General features: G+C 41.0%; 1 protein-coding gene across 1 annotated transcript; it reads left to right on the plus strand.

The window, feature by feature from the left end:
* Nucleotides 1-600: 600 nt before the first annotated feature.
* Nucleotides 601-13,663, plus strand: duox (dual oxidase). The gene is made up of 33 exons (XM_023411089.2): nt 601-722; nt 836-919; nt 1,075-1,239; nt 1,772-1,959; nt 2,106-2,307; nt 3,374-3,540; nt 3,981-4,044; nt 4,441-4,537; nt 4,670-4,760; nt 5,154-5,256; nt 5,371-5,543; nt 5,656-5,831; nt 6,354-6,472; nt 6,561-6,698; nt 6,792-6,905; nt 7,227-7,429; nt 7,649-7,834; nt 8,069-8,294; nt 8,885-8,978; nt 9,085-9,260; nt 9,352-9,421; nt 9,592-9,633; nt 10,007-10,185; nt 10,292-10,522; nt 10,653-10,752; nt 10,835-10,884; nt 10,992-11,119; nt 11,235-11,388; nt 11,563-11,795; nt 11,892-12,050; nt 12,169-12,324; nt 12,779-12,907; nt 13,022-13,663. The coding sequence occupies exons 1-33, from the start codon at nt 656-658 to the stop codon at nt 13,142-13,144; spliced, it is 4,587 nt and encodes a 1,528-aa protein (XP_023266857.2). The 5' UTR covers nt 601-655; the 3' UTR covers nt 13,145-13,663.
* Nucleotides 13,664-17,734: the final 4,071 nt, after the last annotated feature.

The raw sequence follows: 17,734 nt of genomic DNA on the forward strand, positions 1-17,734 counted from the left end.
GTCTCTTACCTGAAAGTTGAAAGATGAGGACTGGGAGTCAAGTGTGAATGTTGAGGGAACATACACTTCTTTTATACCACTGGTCCCCTTTGTGTCACTGAGGGGGGAGGATGCATTAACTGGAATACTGTGGAAAAGAGGTGTGACCCAGAGATGATGACCATTCCCATCTGGGCGACACAGGTCACATGAAGTTTGTGATAAGCTCTGCAACACATGTTGTCTTTAGTATTGCACCATTCCTCACCTGCACCTGTGCTCCTGCACGACGTCTGTACTACTTTCCATTCTCTAAGGTAAGACCCAGCTATTTCATCTGATTCTTTTATAGGCTAGTGCAAGCCAATTCAACAAAACACAAGATTACCAAAGAAGAGAGAGAGCATATCTAGAGTTTATAGACAAAAAGGAACAGTACCAAAGTTTTGTGAAGTTTGTGCTGTTCATTTAATGAGCTCATTGAATCAGACTTGCTGGCTTTTGTTTTTAATTTCTGCCAAACCAGCTTTTAGCCATAAATAGGCTACTTTACATTACACGGAAATCTGACCGAGATATAACAGTAAATGTTTCTTACCTTCACCTTGTCTTCAGCTCTCAGAAACCCTTCGCTCCTCTTGGCTGGGGACTGAGCTGAGGAGCATCTCCCGCATCAATGGATTTGCGTAAAAAGCTTTGGAGTATCTGCGCCATGGTTGCCATGGTGCTCACTGTCAGTGAACGTGAGTAGACGACTGGTGTACTTCATGTTCACCTCACTCAACTCAGTTAACGCAGGAAAATCAAGGTAAGAAGAAACCTGTTTAACTGTTTAAACCTGACATGTGTTGAACAGATTCTCGCGGTGAAATAACCTGGGAGGCTCCTCGCTTTGACGGCTGGTACAACAGTCTGGGATATCCCAGACGCGGGGCTGTCGGTAAGTCACAGAGTGAGCACCACGTGCAGCAGGAGCAGCAGCAGCACACTAGCTCACTGCACTCTGTGTGTGTGTGTGTGTGTGTGTGTGTGTGTGTGTGTGTGTGTGTGTGTGTGTGTGTGTGTGTGCGTGCGTGCGTGCGTGCGTTCGCGCAGGTTCTCACCTTGTCCGTCTCGTGCCCGCGCATTACTGGGACGGAGTCTACCAGCCTGTCCATGAGCCGCTGCTGCCAAACCCCCGCAGGCTAAGTAGGCTGCTGGCCCGGGGGCCCTCAGGTCTGCCCTCAACACGCAACCAGACCGTGCTCTCTCTCTTCTTTGGTAAATATGTTGCATTTCGTTGAACTGGCCTGAACTAGCTTGTAAAAGGATTAGCCTAAGTGTGTGAAATTGGGATATAAGCCAAAAGCACTGTTCCAGCAGGAGTTTTAATAAACTACCAACTGATATTATCAGACCCATATTACCAAAATGCAGGTGCCACACAGGTGTAACCTTTTAAGGTAATTAAATGGTGAATAATACAAGAATACCCTTTCTGGTGTTTATGGAAGAGTTGTATTGTGTGGCAAACCTAAAATAGAATTACGAAATTGCAAATGACAATATCAGAAAAATATCACTTATTAAAGATAAAATTGATTTCGTGCAGGCCTTGGCTTTATTGGCGGATATCAATAATATGGCAAGATATATTCTCCTAAGTTTTCTTGGTATGTCTATGACTGAATGTTCTCCAGTGTTGCACACCCGTCTGATTCCCTGTTTTATAACAATCAATGATGATATATTCATTTAATAGTGTAGCTGGTAATGACTTTTTGAAGTAATTAACCTTTCCTGAACTTTTCAGGTTATCATGTTACTTTTGAAATTTTTGACTCAAGAACTCCTGGGTGTCCACCTGAGTTCATGAACATCCCAGTCCCACAAGGCGACCCAGTCTTTGACCCGACTGCCACCGGAAAAGTCCTGCTGCCCTTCCAGAGAGGACCATGGGACAAGGAGTCTGGACAGAGTCCCAGTAACCCTCGCACACAGGTGCTGATTGTTGACTCTTATCAATATGAAATGACTTATTTGTTAATGCTATAACCAAACTCTCGAGGACACGTTACATTGTGTTAGCCTACATTTCCCTTTGGTGAAGTGTAATAATTTGAGAAACGCAAATACAACACATGCAGGTCAACTTGGTGACAGCGTGGATAGATGGCAGCTCCATCTATGGCCCCTCCACGTCCTGGTCTGACTCCCTGAGAAGCTTCTCACGAGGGCTCTTGACTACAGGCTCTGAGTGGAACATGCCAAAACAGGGAGGAGGACGCAATCTCATGTGGAGCGCTGCAGACCCCTCCACAGGAGAACATGGACCCCAAGGCCTCTATGGTGAGACATGTTACATTTTAAACTTCTGACCTGCACCAAACACTGTTAGCAAACAATTCATTTTATCATCCACTGAGTACCTGACATGTCAGGGGAGCTGGTTGTTGCAGAAAAATCCACTAGACTGACTCCTCCGGTATGTCATTAATTAAAGGAATAATTAACTCAAAAACACCATCAAACATAATTTACTCATAAGCTTGAGTGCCAAGCCCCAAAACTCAACGACAGCAATGTCTCTCTCCAAGTAGAGTTGTTCATAATAATCTACAGTTCTGTCCGTGAGCATTTAAAATAGTAATTTCCAGTGAAAGGAAGTCATTATTTTTATCATTTAGTAACTTTTCAGCATTTTAAACATCACAAAGTAGTTGAGATTGCACATGATAGATCTCCAAATCTTATCAAATCACACTCATGTGTTTGTTTGTCTGAACTATACGTTTAAACCCCCCATTATCTGTTCTCTATTTTCATAGTGTATGTGGCATTACCCACCCAATCGATACTGCAAGCTGCTGAAAACAAACAGCAAGAATTTCTTACAAATATTATTTCACAGAGTCTGCTTTGATCAGGGTTGCAGCCTGTGAGGCTGAGTCAAGAGAGGCCCAGCCTGACGTGTGTGATGACTCTTTAATTATTGTGTAAATGGCTTCTCACACTCACCACAGTAAATCCCTCTCTCTATAGCAAAGAAGATGCCGTACAGGTGTCATGAAACCAGTGTTTTGTTGCTTGTGTTGTTAAAGGTGTGTACTTATTATCTGGGGTGGAGGCTGTGGATCTTCTCCTGTTGTGACAGCTCTGTTGTCACGTCCTGTAGAAAAACAAACAGCCAAATTATCGTTCCATTAGTGGTCAGAGATCTTCATCAATCAATGCAATGGGAGTGCAACGCTATACCGATAAGGTGCAGAAAATCTGTGAATTTTGGGAGTTTCCTGCACAAAAAAATATTATTATACAGCCTAGTCTCTGTTTATTGTGTCATGACCATAGTGATGTTATTTCACTTGATGTAATCAAAGAATTCTCATCGTTTTTTACCATCTTCTTTGTCTAGAGTTGGGAAATGCCTGGGCCAATGAGAACATGTTCACGGCAGCAGAGGGGATTATCTGGTTTCGCTACCACAATTATGTAGCCTCCAAACTGCATGAGGAACACCGAGATTGGTCAGACGAAAAGCTGTTTCAAAACGCCAGGAAGACGGTTGTGGCCACATTCCAGGTAGAAGGAAAAGTCTCCATGTAATCCTCTCGCTGCACAGGTGCTGATTTAATTTGCACTCTGGAAGAAACGAGGTTGCATCAACGCCAGGTGGTCGTGATTTTATGGATGAAATTGATGGTTTTAGTTTAGGGTGAATGCATCATCTCTGACTTGTAGAGTCTCTCCTCTGCAAGAACAGCCCTGAACAACATTACCCACACTTAGTTGACAACAGTTGACAAACTATTTAAGTCACATCAAATCCAAAATAGAAAGCTACACTCATAAAATTACAATTTATATATCAAGAAACTATCTAAAAGCAATAAAGATATATATGATATATAATCATCAAAGCGTATTCTGTCATGTTCATTTCTTCCCTCTCTGAAATAGTTTAAGTTGTGTGGATTTAAAAAGGCTGTGATAACTTTTATCCCTGCTATTCCTCCAAACAGAACATTGCTCTCTACGAATGGCTGCCTGGATATCTGGGAGACAAAAAGCTTCCTCCTTACCCAGGTAAGTATCAGCCAGAGTGCATGTGCGTACAAGTGGAGGGGAGCGGGTAATGCACCAGTGACCACAAGCCGTGGTGAGGTGAGCTATCGTTGGCGGTGTTTGACAAGTATGTGCTCCGTCAGCAAAGCATCACCCGAGTCTCCTTCTTCTGCTGAATAAGCACCCGCAGCTGAAGAAAGTTGGTTAAAGGGACAATGGTCAGATGACCCCATCACCTTAATCACTCTTCATCTTTGAATCTCTGCTGCTTTTGTTGTCTCACTTTGGATGATGATGTACCGCACGAGGTTTGCATGCACCGGGATTCAATATAACTCAGCTTGTAGATCACCATGTTACTTCTCTTGTCACCCTCATTCTGTTGTTTTGCATTAGAACTGTTTTATTTGTACACAGGTTACCAGAAGTTTGTTGATCCTGGGATCTCTCCAGAGTTTCAGGCTGCTGCCATACGATTTGGAATCACTATGGCCCCACCTGGTGTTTACATGAGGTAGTGATTCTCTTTCTCCTCATGGCACATTGTGAAAAATCAAAGCTCACTATTGTCAGTGTGCTGCTGTGGACAGTGTCAAACACAATCATGCAGTAAAAATTTAGTCTATTGCATTAACTCTCCTTACAGAAACAGAACCTGCCAATTTCGGGAGATTATCAACATAGATGGCAGCTTATCACCAGCAATGCGTCTTTGTAACAGCTTTTGGAAGCGTCAGGTACATAACGCTCTTAACTTACAAACTTTACTCATTCTGCATTTTTCATAACGGTGCAAGGAATGAATTTGATTTAATTATTTTATTACAATCATTCTACTTTTATTTCTGTAGAGAAAAAATAACAAATATATATACAGTCAGTCTTAACATGAATAATACATTTCTCTTTGATAAATTCATGTTATAGTTAGTGCATGCATAATGTTATCAAGGGTGTTTCTTTTGAATCTTGTGGATCTCTTAAAGATTCTTTAAGGATAGGATGAGGAAATACTGCTGATGATGGTTTTCTTCAAAGAACTGGTGTCGTCAGCTTGTACTTTTTGATACCTGTTAGAGAGAGGAGATATTGGTATATTATATATTAATACTGTGGCTTTTTATTTCCAGAGACCCAATGTGAAGACAAGCCAGGATGTAGACGACCTCCTCATGGGCATGGCTTCTCAGATTGCGGAGAGAGAAGACAACATTGTTGTGGAGGACCTGAGAGGTTTTGATCTGTCTTTTTCAGTTCTCTACATATCAATGTCTGATACTTATTCAAGTTATGATTCAAGTTATAATTGGTATATTCACTGTTCTGATCTTATTTATACCTTGATAGACTACATGTACGGACCCCTAAGGTTCACCCGGACTGATCTGGTGGCCTTAACCATTCAGAGAGGAAGAGACTTTGGCCTACGAAGTTACGCTGAGGTCAGAAAAGCTCTGGATCTGCCTTCTGTAAAAACATTTGAGGACATAAATCCTGCGCTCAACAGCACCAACCCACAGGTAAAAACCGCAGTCTCTCAAGCAGACAGTTTCTTTAACAAAGACTGATCAAACATGAACTGCATAAAAAAGTTGAACAGTAACTCTGTGAATTAAACTATCTTGTGTACAGTTGCTCAACAATGTTGCAGAACTGTATAACAGAGACATCTCAAAACTGGAGCTCTTCCCTGGAGGACTGCTGGAGTCTCTCGACGGTCCAGGTCCAGTTTTCTCCGCCATAATCTTGGACCAGTTTGAACGCATCAGAAATGGAGACCGCTTCTGGTTCGAGAACAAACAGAATGGGTAAGCTCCCCTCTGAGTAATTTGGGAATTAATTTTATTCATTTAAAACCTCGGGAGATGCTTCGAGGGAGAACCCTGATTTTTAATGGTGCCAAGGTACAGATATACAATGAATGACAATAAAAAAAGAATACATGGCTAAAATAATTAAAACAAGGTAAAGTAACAATGTTTAAAAGCAAAAGAAATAAGGGATAGGAAAAAATTAATAAACAAGAACAATAAGAATAAGGACAATTAAAAAATTAAAAGCAATGACAGTTGCAATCAATAAAATTAACAATTAATTACCTTGGAATTGCCTCTGGGGTATTAATGAGGTCAACTTAAAGTTTTTTAAAGTATATTCCATCTCTGTGATCGATTAAAATGGCTTCTAATATACAGTAGAAATAACTGTAATATAGTTTTAATCCTACTGTAGTCTTTGATTGATCTCACCGTACTGTATGTGGCAGTTCCATCCATTTATTCCACACGTCAGTTCACCGCAGGCTTTTACTCACTTTGGTCGTTTTCCAGTTTGTTCACAGATGAGGAGATCCAGACCGTCCGCAACATGACGTTTTTTGACGTCCTTGTTGCAGTCACCAGTGCAGAGGCCACAGATATACAGAATAATGTCTTCTTCTGGAAAGATGGTACAATATACAACATGTGTATCATACAAATAGATCACTCTTGAATCTAATTAAATCTAACTAAAAAACAATCTCTCTGTTACCTTAGGTGACCCTTGTCCTCAGCCCACACAGCTGAACGCATCAATGCTATATCCCTGCACTAATGCCACCAAACTTAATTACTTTGATGGGAGTAAAGCTGGCTTTGGGATATTTATCATTGTTCTGTTCCTCTTTCCTGTTGGTCAGTATCATGCTCACAAAATTCCTTTGGCACTGTAATAATACTCATACCACAGAAATCACAGTTTGATCAGTTTTTATTTTGCCTTCACAGTGAGTTTTCTAGTGGCCGTTATGGTGGCATATCTCCGCAAGTACAGGTACAGAAAGTTCCAGAGAAGAAGGAAAGCTGGTCCCAAAGCAGAGGAGCCAGCTGTGGGAATCACTGGTATGAGTCACTGTGGGACTGAAGAATCCTGCTAATACTTTATTTGTAGTGTCCAGTTTTAATAAAAACATAATATCAGTCTGATTTTACAACTAACTCATTGTTAATTATCATCAAACAAGACTAAACAAGACTCAAATAATAGTTTTAGACATTAGATTGATTAAAAACATTTGAGAAGCTGAACAACAACAAACTAACATACATATCAGTTACATGGGTGACAGTGAAAGTGAAATGCCTTTGCTATTCTCTCCACTGCCAGTATCTACTGTTATTTTTGGGTCCACCACCTATTTTCATTCTGCCTTTGCTCTCCAGCCTACGAGTGGCAGGGCCATAAAAAACCTCTGCATCCAGTCAGCGTGGAGGTCGATGAGAAAAGGGGGCTGCAGGTCTTTGACAGATCTGGGTCTTCTCTGCGCTACCTCTTTCTCGGCAGCCAGGACTACGTTGATGTCCGTCTCTCCAACGACTGTCACCGGAAAGCGCTGCTGCTCAAAGTACCCAAAGAGTATGACCTGGTGCGTAGCTGGAAATGGGAGGGGATGGTTTACAGCTTCAGAGTTTGATCTGAAAACGCAGCTGAAGTGTGATTTGATTTGTTCCAAAGAATGTTGTTGTTGGTGGTGCAAGCATGTGCAGCCAAATACTGTGTTCACAATTGAGATTGTTTGCAGCTTTTTCAAATCAAGCGCTCTCACTTTATCACTTACACTGATGTCATCTGTTTGCACGTCCAGGTGCTGTTTTTTGATGACGAGAGCAAACGTACAGCATTCTTGAAGCATCTGCGCCCAGCGGTGACAGATATCGGACAGGAGATTAGAGTGAAGGAGATGAGAGAGAAGGAACTGCTGAAGGAGACTTTAACCAAAGAGCAGAGGGCTCAGATTGTGGAAACTTTCATTCGACACGCTTTCTCTAAGGTAACGTCAACCTCTGGATGTTTACCTCATCCTCTGCTCTTACAGCAGCAGCAGCTTTAAGCTCAGCCACAAAATGTCGTCAAACCTTGTTTGAGGTCAATTTAGGTCCAGCCTCAAGTCAAAAGAGCTAATTGATGGTCTTGGTGACATCATCTGTGACGATATCCTCAGCTGTCGTCAGTGATATTACTAATGACACTATGGTGACAATGACACTGTCCCTCTGCTGCACAGGTCTTGGAAATAGAGAAGTGTGATGCTGGTGACATGAGTGGCATTTCCCATGAGAAAGCCAGAGAGGTTCTCCAGTGCGAGCTGACAGCATCAGAGTTTGCTGATGCTCTGGGCGTCAAGCCTGACTCTTTATTTGTGGACTCCATGTTCACACTAGCTGATAAAGATGGAAACGGTTACCTCTCCTTCCAAGAGTTTCTTGATGTGATGGTTATCTTTATGAAAGGTAAAAAAAAACCTTGATTATTCTAATTCTTTGGGTCTCCAGGTGTCACATAGGCGTCACATAATGTACATGTAACATGAAAATCTACAAATACCAAATGAGAGATGGAGTGAATTACTTTGAGGTTTGATTATTTCTAAGTTAATTTAAAAGATCAAAACTGGTGCTATTATATTAGTAATGAATACTTTTTCTGGCTGAGAATTTGTGCAGATATTTTCCGTCTTAAATTTCTCTCCATTTTTAGATTAAAAATCCTTCCAATTCAGGGTTTTGTTAATTTATACGAGAGTGGAAAAGCCTCTGAAAAAGAATTAAGACAATCATGTGAAACCTCCTACTGAATCTAATAATCGGTTTCATTTTGGCGGGTTAACAGCTCTCTAGAGACAATCTACTGTAACTATTCAGCTACATATAAAAACTAATTTACAAAATACATAAACTAATAATTAATGAAATCAGGCAGCTTGTAATGAGAAGTGGACTACATGAATGGCAGATGAGATGTCTGATGTTTAGTAGTGGCAGAGCAGTAAACAGTATAAGCTATTGATGATATGTGTTTATTTATTTATTTATTTATCCAGGGTCTCCTGAGGAAAAATCCAAACTGATGTTTTCCATGAACGACATTAGTGGAACTGGCTTCTTGTCAAAAGAAGAATTTGCCAGGATGCTCAGGTTCGATCGCCTGTCGTTTTTTTTTAATGCCCGAACCTCCTGATTTTCTTTTGTTTGTTTGTTTGTTTGTTTGATGGGATGTTTTCACCCTTTCAATGTGCTGCAGTTCTTTCATTGAAATCTCCAATGGTGGCCTGTCAAAGAGCCAGGCAGAGGATGGCATCAAGGCCATGATGAAGGCTGCAGGGTTTGATGACAAGGAGAAAATCTCATGGCAGGACTTCCATTTCCTCCTGCAGGACCATGAGAAGGAGCTGCAGTTTGCTCAACTAAATGTCAAAGGTTGCACAAAGTTTTGTCTAAGATCTAAGATCTTTTTTTTATACTCTCTCTGACCTTGTGTGATGAATCAGTGCATCTGCTATGTGTGCAGGGATGGAGAAACAGGGGAAGAAGCGGCTTAGTCGAGAACATAGAGTGTCCTTCATCTGTCCAGCAAACAGGTAAGAGAGCAGGACACACAGTCATTTGTCATCCAGATCACTAATGCAACAATTGGTGCTTATCACTACAAAACAAAACAGGACAAAACAATGACACACTGTAACTTTTCATTCTTGTGATGATTGTTTCCAGGCTCACAGTGCGATTTTTGTTCACTTTTTGTTTGCAGCAGCAACAAGACAGATGGACAGGAAATACGTAAACGGAAAAAGTATGCTCCTGGTTTTATTTTACTGCTGAGTGGTCTGAGTATCTGAGTGAAGAATGAAGCATATTGAGAAATATAAGATGTTGGACAACTTAAAATAAACAAATACTTATGACTCTTATCATCTTTGTTATCTTAATATTGCAGCAGTGTGTGTTTTGTACATGGCGTATTGACACATTAGTACTCTTGCCATATATTTACTATCTCACAGTTTAAACATTGACCTATTTTAAGGTGCTTTTGTGTAAATATACTTTGCTTACTCTACGGTTTTGGTGACCTGAATACGGTCAAATACTTCACAGCTAAACGATAGATGGACAGAACGCAGAATATTGACTGATTAAAGTTGAATGGATATTAATTTTTTCAGGTCAAGCACCAAGACTCCGTATGTGTATGTAAAGCCGAGGCGTGAGCAGTACATAAGGAACCCAGTCCGGCAGAAGATCCAGCATTTCAAACGTTTCATTGAGAATTATCGCCGTCATATCGTCTGCTTCATGATCATATTCGGCATCTTGGCTGGAGTGACACTCGAAAGATGTTACTGTGAGTGCTCTACATCCTCACTATGTCTTTTTGATGTATTATTGTCGTTCATTGCCCCATTGTATCAAACTTCTTGGTCTGACCTGATTGAAAATACTGTGTTCAGACTACGGTTTGCAGGCTCTATCTTCAGGTCTCCCTGAGACCTCGATGGTTGGCGTCATCGTCTCCCGTGGCTCAGCAGCCGCCATCTCCTTTCTGTTTCCCTACATGCTCCTCACCGTGTGTCGTAACCTCATCACACTGTGCAGAGAGACCTTCCTCAACCGATACATCCCCTTTGATGCCGCCATTGACTTCCATCGATTTATGGCCATGACTGCCATCATCCTCTCAGGTTGGCGGAGAGAGGGATAGAGTATTACAGAAATTATAGTCGAGAGTAATGATGGGAAGTTAAGTTTTGATGTCTTCACCTGTACATTATATTTTAAATGCGCTCACTCTTATTTCTGTTCTCGCCATAGTTGTTCATAGTTTGGGTCATGTGGTCAACATCTACATCTTCTCCATCAGTGACCTCAGCATCCTGTCTTGTCTGTTCCCCAAAGTCTTATCCAACAATGGGTATGGCTGAAATATCTGTACACTTTGCAGCAGAGCTATGATATGTGGCATTGAGCTAAATAACAGTGGGTTTTTGTTTTAGGTCTGAACTTCCTCTCAGGTGGTCATGGTGGTTCTTTCAAACTATTCCAGGTATTATAAGAGACTCATGTTACACCTTCAGTGGTTATACAGTGCATGGGATGTTTGTAGTACTACTCTATAATCCTGTGTTTATGCTCTGCTTTGTCCTTTCCTAGGAATGACTGGCATCTTGCTTCTTTTTACTTTTTCATTTATGTATGTTTTTGCCTCACACTATTTCCGTCGCATCAGTTTTCGTGGATTTTGGATCACACATTACCTCTATGTTGTTGTGTACATTCTAGTAAGTAGTTTTCTAACTTGAAAATACTCCAGCTTCACTCTGCAGTCAGCTGGCTTTCATTATGAAAAGGCAGTTTTATTAGTGGTGTGATGCTGGCTCTGTTCTCATCCAACAGATTGTTATTCATGGCAGCTTTGCCCTCCTCCAAGCGCCCCGTTTCTACATCTATCTGATCCCTCCTGCGCTCCTTTTCCTGCTGGACAAACTAATCAGCTTGAGCAGGAAAAAGGTGGAGATTCCAGTGGTCAGAGCTGAGCTGCTGCCTTCAGGTTACACTTCAGCATCTTCTGGAAAATCACAGTCTTTGAAATATCTCACTGTTCTCAGTCTTTCCTTGGCTTTAGTCTTTGCTAATGAAATTGCAGCATCTTCACTGAACTCACGTAATGTGTGTGTGCATTGTGCATTGGAGTTCACACTTCCCTCGACTGTCCTACCTGTAGGTGTGACACATCTGGAGTTCAAGCGACCACAGGGCTTCATGTACCGTTCAGGCCAGTGGGTTCGCATAGCGTGCCTGATGTTGGGAGCAGATGAGTACCACCCCTTCACGCTGACGTCAGCCCCTCACGAAGAGACCCTGAGTCTGCACATCCGAGCTGTGGGGCCCTGGACCAGCCAACTCCGAGAGCTCTACACTGACGAAAGCCTGCTCGAGCTTGGAGCTTATCCAAAGGCAGGTCATCGTGTTATTTTGTGTGTGAACAGTTTCATATATTTCCCCATTCTGTCTTTTTATGGCATTTATATTCATATTTCATTTATCCCCAAGCTTTACTTGGATGGTCCGTTTGGTGAGGGCCATCAGGAGTGGATTGATTTTGAGGTGTCTGTTCTGGTGGGGGGAGGAATTGGAGTCACTCCATTCGCTTCCATCCTCAAAGACCTGGTGTTCAAGTCCTCCGTGAAGTCCAAGATTCAGTGTAAAAAGGTACAGTTTAAACTCAAACATCTATTCAATCTTGAATTCCTGCCAGAAGAATTCTTTATTTGCATGAGAAGCTCACTCTATAAACAAACGTTTTCTAACAGTCACTGATTGTTTGAAGGTCTACTTCATCTGGGTGACACGAACACAGCGTCAGTTTGAGTGGGTGTCAGACATCATCAGGGAGGTGGAGGAGATGGACACGCTGGAGCTGGTCTCTGTCCACACGTACATCACTCAGGTGGCCGAGAAGTTCGACCTCCGCACCACCATGCTGGTGAGATCAGCAGTCGCCATTTCAGAGTCTCACAAGAAGTGGACTGACATGCTGCTGAATATTTAACTAACATTCATTTTATTATTGTTATTAATACTAATGGAATAGTTTGGCATTTGGGAAAATATGGTCAGAGGTTTTCTTGCTAAGAGATGCTTGTTCAGTATGAAGCTGCAGCCAGTTACTTTAGCTTAGCATAAAGACTGGAAAATGGGAAACAGCTAACCTGGGTCTGTCTGAACGTAACAAAATCTGCCTGCCAGCACCTTTAAAGATTAATTACCATGTTATATCTTGTTTGTTTAATCTGTACAAAAAGTCTCAGCCCTCTGCAAAGTCTCGGCAAGATATTACCCAAAATGTTTCAGAAAATGTTGAATTGTTCCTTTAACATTATATAATACTGGAAACCACTAATGAATTCCTCCCTGTTGTCTTTATAATGTGTGGACAGTACGTGTGCGAGCGCCACTTTCAGAAGGTGTGGAACCGCAGTCTCTTCACTGGCCTGCGATCCGTCACCCACTTCGGCCGTCCGCCCTTCGTGTCCTTTTTCAGCTCCCTGCAGGAAGTTCACCCCGAGGTCGGCCCTTTCATTTACCTTCATCTACCATCTAACAGCACACATACCTGAACAAAATGAAGAAAATGTTGTAAAGGTATTCTAAAAGTTTTAAATTTGTAATACTATCTGTAGGTGGATAAGATCGGTGTATTCAGCTGTGGACCACCTGGACTGACCAAGAACGTGGAGAAAGCTTGCCAGCAGATGAACAAGAGGGATCAGGCTCATTTCATGCATCACTATGAGAACTTCTAACTTGTCCTCAGCACTGGACGGCTCTACATGGTTACAGAGGGAATGATGAGCCACGTTACACCGGAGAATACAAGTTACCGCAGCAGTTAATGAGAAATACTCTTCCACACACAATCACAGAGCCGATGTAGGAAGTTAAGAGTTTACGTTATATTGAATATTGAAGTGAAAGATACTTGTTGCCTACTTATTAGATATGTCTACTTCTTTACACCTTTATTTTCTAATCACGGATATTATTGTTACATTAATTTCAATCAGTCTAGGATGGGAAATTTAATTTCATATTTCACAAAAATAAGGGATTGTATTCATAATGTATGTCAAATCATTATAATCATCATGCGTCATGTGAGTGATTTGTTTTTTGTTTGTTTTGTTTTGTTTGCTGTTTGATTCAGAAATGGAGCAAGTGGAGCTCTCGTGTTTCTAAGATCATGAGTTATGATTTTATGTTATGAATTTCTTGTGCTTTGTGTTAAATATCTGGAACAAATAAATAAAATATTTGCAACACTGTCATGTCTGTCAGTGTGTCTGTCCCAAAGCAGAAACGTTGCGTCACACTCAGCTCATACATAAAACACTGGCTTTCAGTGTTATGTCTTTGTTGTAGGACATTAGATTATGTAAGGACCTGTGGGGTTTTGTGCACTTGAAGTTCACTAAGTTCTGCTGTTGGCTCCTCCTGATGCCTTGAAGCTTTTGGACTACAGTTACACGTGAATTAACCCAAACTAAATTTGATTTGCTGGTTGAGTGATAAACCAGGCAGCTCCTCCATCCAGAGAAAGAATGACAAATATTGATTTTCCACAGGGAGCCGTACAGTCTCTTTGGTGCTGCATGAATGTAATTATTGTTTTTATCAGACATCATATTGCAACAAACAGCACGGTCTGAGGACAATGAGTTGCACACGTGCGTTTGCTCCTCAGATACACTTGAGATAACAAAAGAAGGGTGTATGCAAAGAGAGATTTAATGAACTGGGTCAATATTATGGCAGTTCAGTGAAACTTTCCCGGCAGGAGACACAAGTACTGAGGACGTGTCTTTGAGCAAGGCACTGACCCACTTATGACTCCAGAGGTGCCATGAAGTTTCCTGTGTACAAAAAATATTGGAAATGAAAACGTCCATAATGACATTGACATGACAGCAATTTTCCAATCACACTAGTTTCAACTACAGGAACCAGCCTGCAAGCTGAACAATTTCATTTTTCTTTACCTATTTACTCAGGGAAGTTTCACTGAGAGCAAAACTCTCATTTTCAGGAACGCCCTGCTCCTTTCACACAGTTACACATATTCACACCTGGCAGCTGCTGCGTTTAGCACCGCCTTTTAACCCACTGAGCTTTGATCACCTCAGCAGGTGAGGTGAGAGAGGGGTAAGCACTGCTATTTTCTTTTCCCCAAACAGATTTATTTCGACAGTCTAGCTGGCGACCTTCTTGTGCCGAGCCCAACTAATAAGATGATGTACTTTTCCATTGTATGACACCGAAATTAACATGAGACTCACTGTTTTATCACATTCACGCAATTTAACATTAAATTCAGATCAGTTCAGATTTACTATCCCACAGAATGGTTTTGTTTTGCAGCATAAAACCCAAAAACATGAAACATAAACACAATAAACCAAATGAAGTGAACTGGAGACATTAGACGTGCTGGAACTGTATTCACAAAATGTTGGCAGAGTGGAAAGAACAGAAAAAACAACCCTTATTGACCGTTATTTCGAGGTGGTGAGTCCCAATGCTGGTACTGTAGTCACAACAGCTGAACTACTCTTATTGTGTAATGTATTTGTTGCCAGATACATACCTTGTATAACTAAAATTAGCCAAATTGATTGTATTACTGTTAATATTGGATTTTATTTTGAGGTAGTGGTGGTGCATTTGCAGACTGTCTGAAATCATCAAGATGAAAACTGCAGGTTCTGACTGCTTTGTGTGGGCACCCACAGTCAGGTGGCTTACATTTAAGTTTATTCTGTGTAAACATGTGTATTGGCTGTCTGAAGAAATCTCCTGGAAGTTTCATCTTGCTCAGCATGTGCTGGGCATCTATGGGTTTCACACCAGTAAGGCTGCTACTCGCATTATGTGAAGCCAATAGAATTGATTCCACTCTCTGTTGTCTCCTTGCATGGATGAAATCTTGTCACGGTTTTCCTATAAAGCTGGCTCTTCTCAAAAACTTGGGCTGAGCGCAGACAAGAAATTATTGTGCAGTCAGTGACTGAAACCAGTGATTAAAGGGATCTTCGATCTGGTGCAGGAGAGAAGAAAGTTTATCGTGCAGTGGTCTGCGATAAAAGAAAAGGTTTTTCTTTGGTAGGATTTTTGATAGAATAGGTTTGTATGTAATCTAAGATTTGATGATAATCTGCCCTGGAAAACCTGTGCACAAGAATACAATAAGTCAGAAGTGGAATTACTTCCTGTTACTAGGCACATACTTACTGTAAATTGCTGGCAGATATCTAACAATTCTCAGCATCAAGAGGAATCTGGCATGGAATCAGAATTATTGTGCAGGTCAAATACAAAATAACTACATATTTGTTTTACATTTGGTACTACTTTCTTGAGTGCTCTACTTTTTTTCTATTCTTATCTGTATGCAGTTGTTTTGTGCGTGCTATGACTATATGACGATAACTGTCATAATTATAATCTCAATTAATCCAATCTAATCTTATCAAATATTCCTTTTTGTTCTCTGATATACAAATGCACTAACAAACAAATATGGTCAAGATTTGGTCAGGTCGGTGGATCAGATGGTTCATGGACGTACCAAGTACCTGCTGTGTTCCCTTGTTGTTAAAATCTGGACCACATCCTTTCCCAGATACAGTATGATTCCTTTATTTATCTCTTCCTTTCTCTTTACTGTGCACGTGTTTGATAAAAGACAAACATTACATTTCAAATAAAATAATAAGCCATAATGGTTTTTCCTCACTGTTCATTTGTCATGCATCAATGTGTTATCTTATGAGGTGACAGTCCTGCCAGGTAGTAGTTCAGACAGAGGAGGAGAGGCAAGGTCACAGGTGAGGCCTCGACTTATTATAAGAGTAAATGTAAATATCTGTTTTGTATTACATTGAGGTGGCACTAGTCTACTAAGAGGCCTGTTAAGCACTGAATCATACATGGTTTTAATAAGGTTTCATGAGATGGAAATTGTGGTCAGAAGTCTATCATTAATGCAAAAAGCTTCAGTTTACAGGGGCATCCCCTGCAGACCGCACCAGTGTCAAGATCAAAGCTACGCCCTTGACAAAGTGCTTACAACAAGTCAAACAGAAGTTGACTCATAAAGCCAGTAAGTTGTTCTCCTGTATGACTAACTCAACTTTCAAGAAATAAAAACAAATTAAAACCAATTTATATGCCAGTATTTAGAAAACTGATAAAGGCACAACCCAGGAAGATCAAGACTTTTACTGTCAGCTGCATAACAGGGGAGCCTTATCTAAACAGCAAGTACAGCAAGACTTCAAGCCAGACCTTGAAGTCAGGATCATTAATATTAGAACGTATTACTGATAATTGACAAGCCTTTTGTTTATTTTATCACAGAAGGAATATTTCGTTTACAACTTTCATTTGGAAATCTTTACATAGACAACAAAGACATTACACAATATTCACACTGAACACCAGGTACTATTCATACTATAAAAGTGGCAAATCACTCTTAGGACATATGGCAAGATCCAGAATGAGAAAATGTTGGCTGTGAATTGCTGCTGTTCAGATGCACATAATCCAAACTGTGCTGCATGTTGAAATGTGCAGCTGTCATTCTCAACATAACTGTGATGCAGCTACAGAAACAGCAAAGCTGAACCTCTAGAATTGATACTCCCCACAGACTTATTTTCTTCCAGTTCCATGTTGACTGTATCAGTTACTGAAATACTATCTTTGACCTACAGAGAATCAGAAGATGACTTTGGTCATAGTTTTTTAGGGTAATTTCTTAAATAGCCACGCTGACATGTGTTACCATGTCCTAGGCCTGGGAAGGGTGTAGAGCAGAAAGAGAAAGAGGGCAGCAGTTTGTTGTTGCTAGGCAGAATTAGGAGGAGCAAGGTTGGACAATGCCATTCATGTTTTGACCTCTGACCTGTTTACCTGTTTGTATTTACATTTGTACACCTGCTCTGAACAACCTTGATGCTCCATGAGTGGAACATTACATATAGACATCTTGGGCACTGGCACTTTTCAAGGTCTGCAGCTCACTTTTAAGGGACTGTTTTTTTTCGATGAGTTCACTCATGGACAGGTTATCTGGATAAAGGAGGAGTTTTCCTTTTGCATCAGAGAAGATGTGCAAGGCTCCAGAAAACTCACTCTACAGCTTTCGTCTTATGTGCTTTGTGGTTGATTCCTTGACTTGGACAATTCCTTGGGACTTCATTGAAGAAACCAGTCTAGAAGTGAGATCAGTCATTGTCATCACTCGAGGATTGCCAAAAAGCTCTGTTCTGATGAAGAGGAACAGCTCATTGTATGACTGTTTCACAGCAGCTTCATACTGGGCATCATCAGTA

Source organism: Seriola lalandi, unplaced genomic scaffold (assembly GCF_002814215.2).
Source record: "Seriola lalandi dorsalis isolate HSWRI2012SDOR001 ecotype SW California unplaced genomic scaffold, Sedor1 jcf7180002054449, whole genome shotgun sequence".
NCBI lineage: Eukaryota > Metazoa > Chordata > Actinopteri > Carangiformes > Carangidae > Seriola > Seriola lalandi.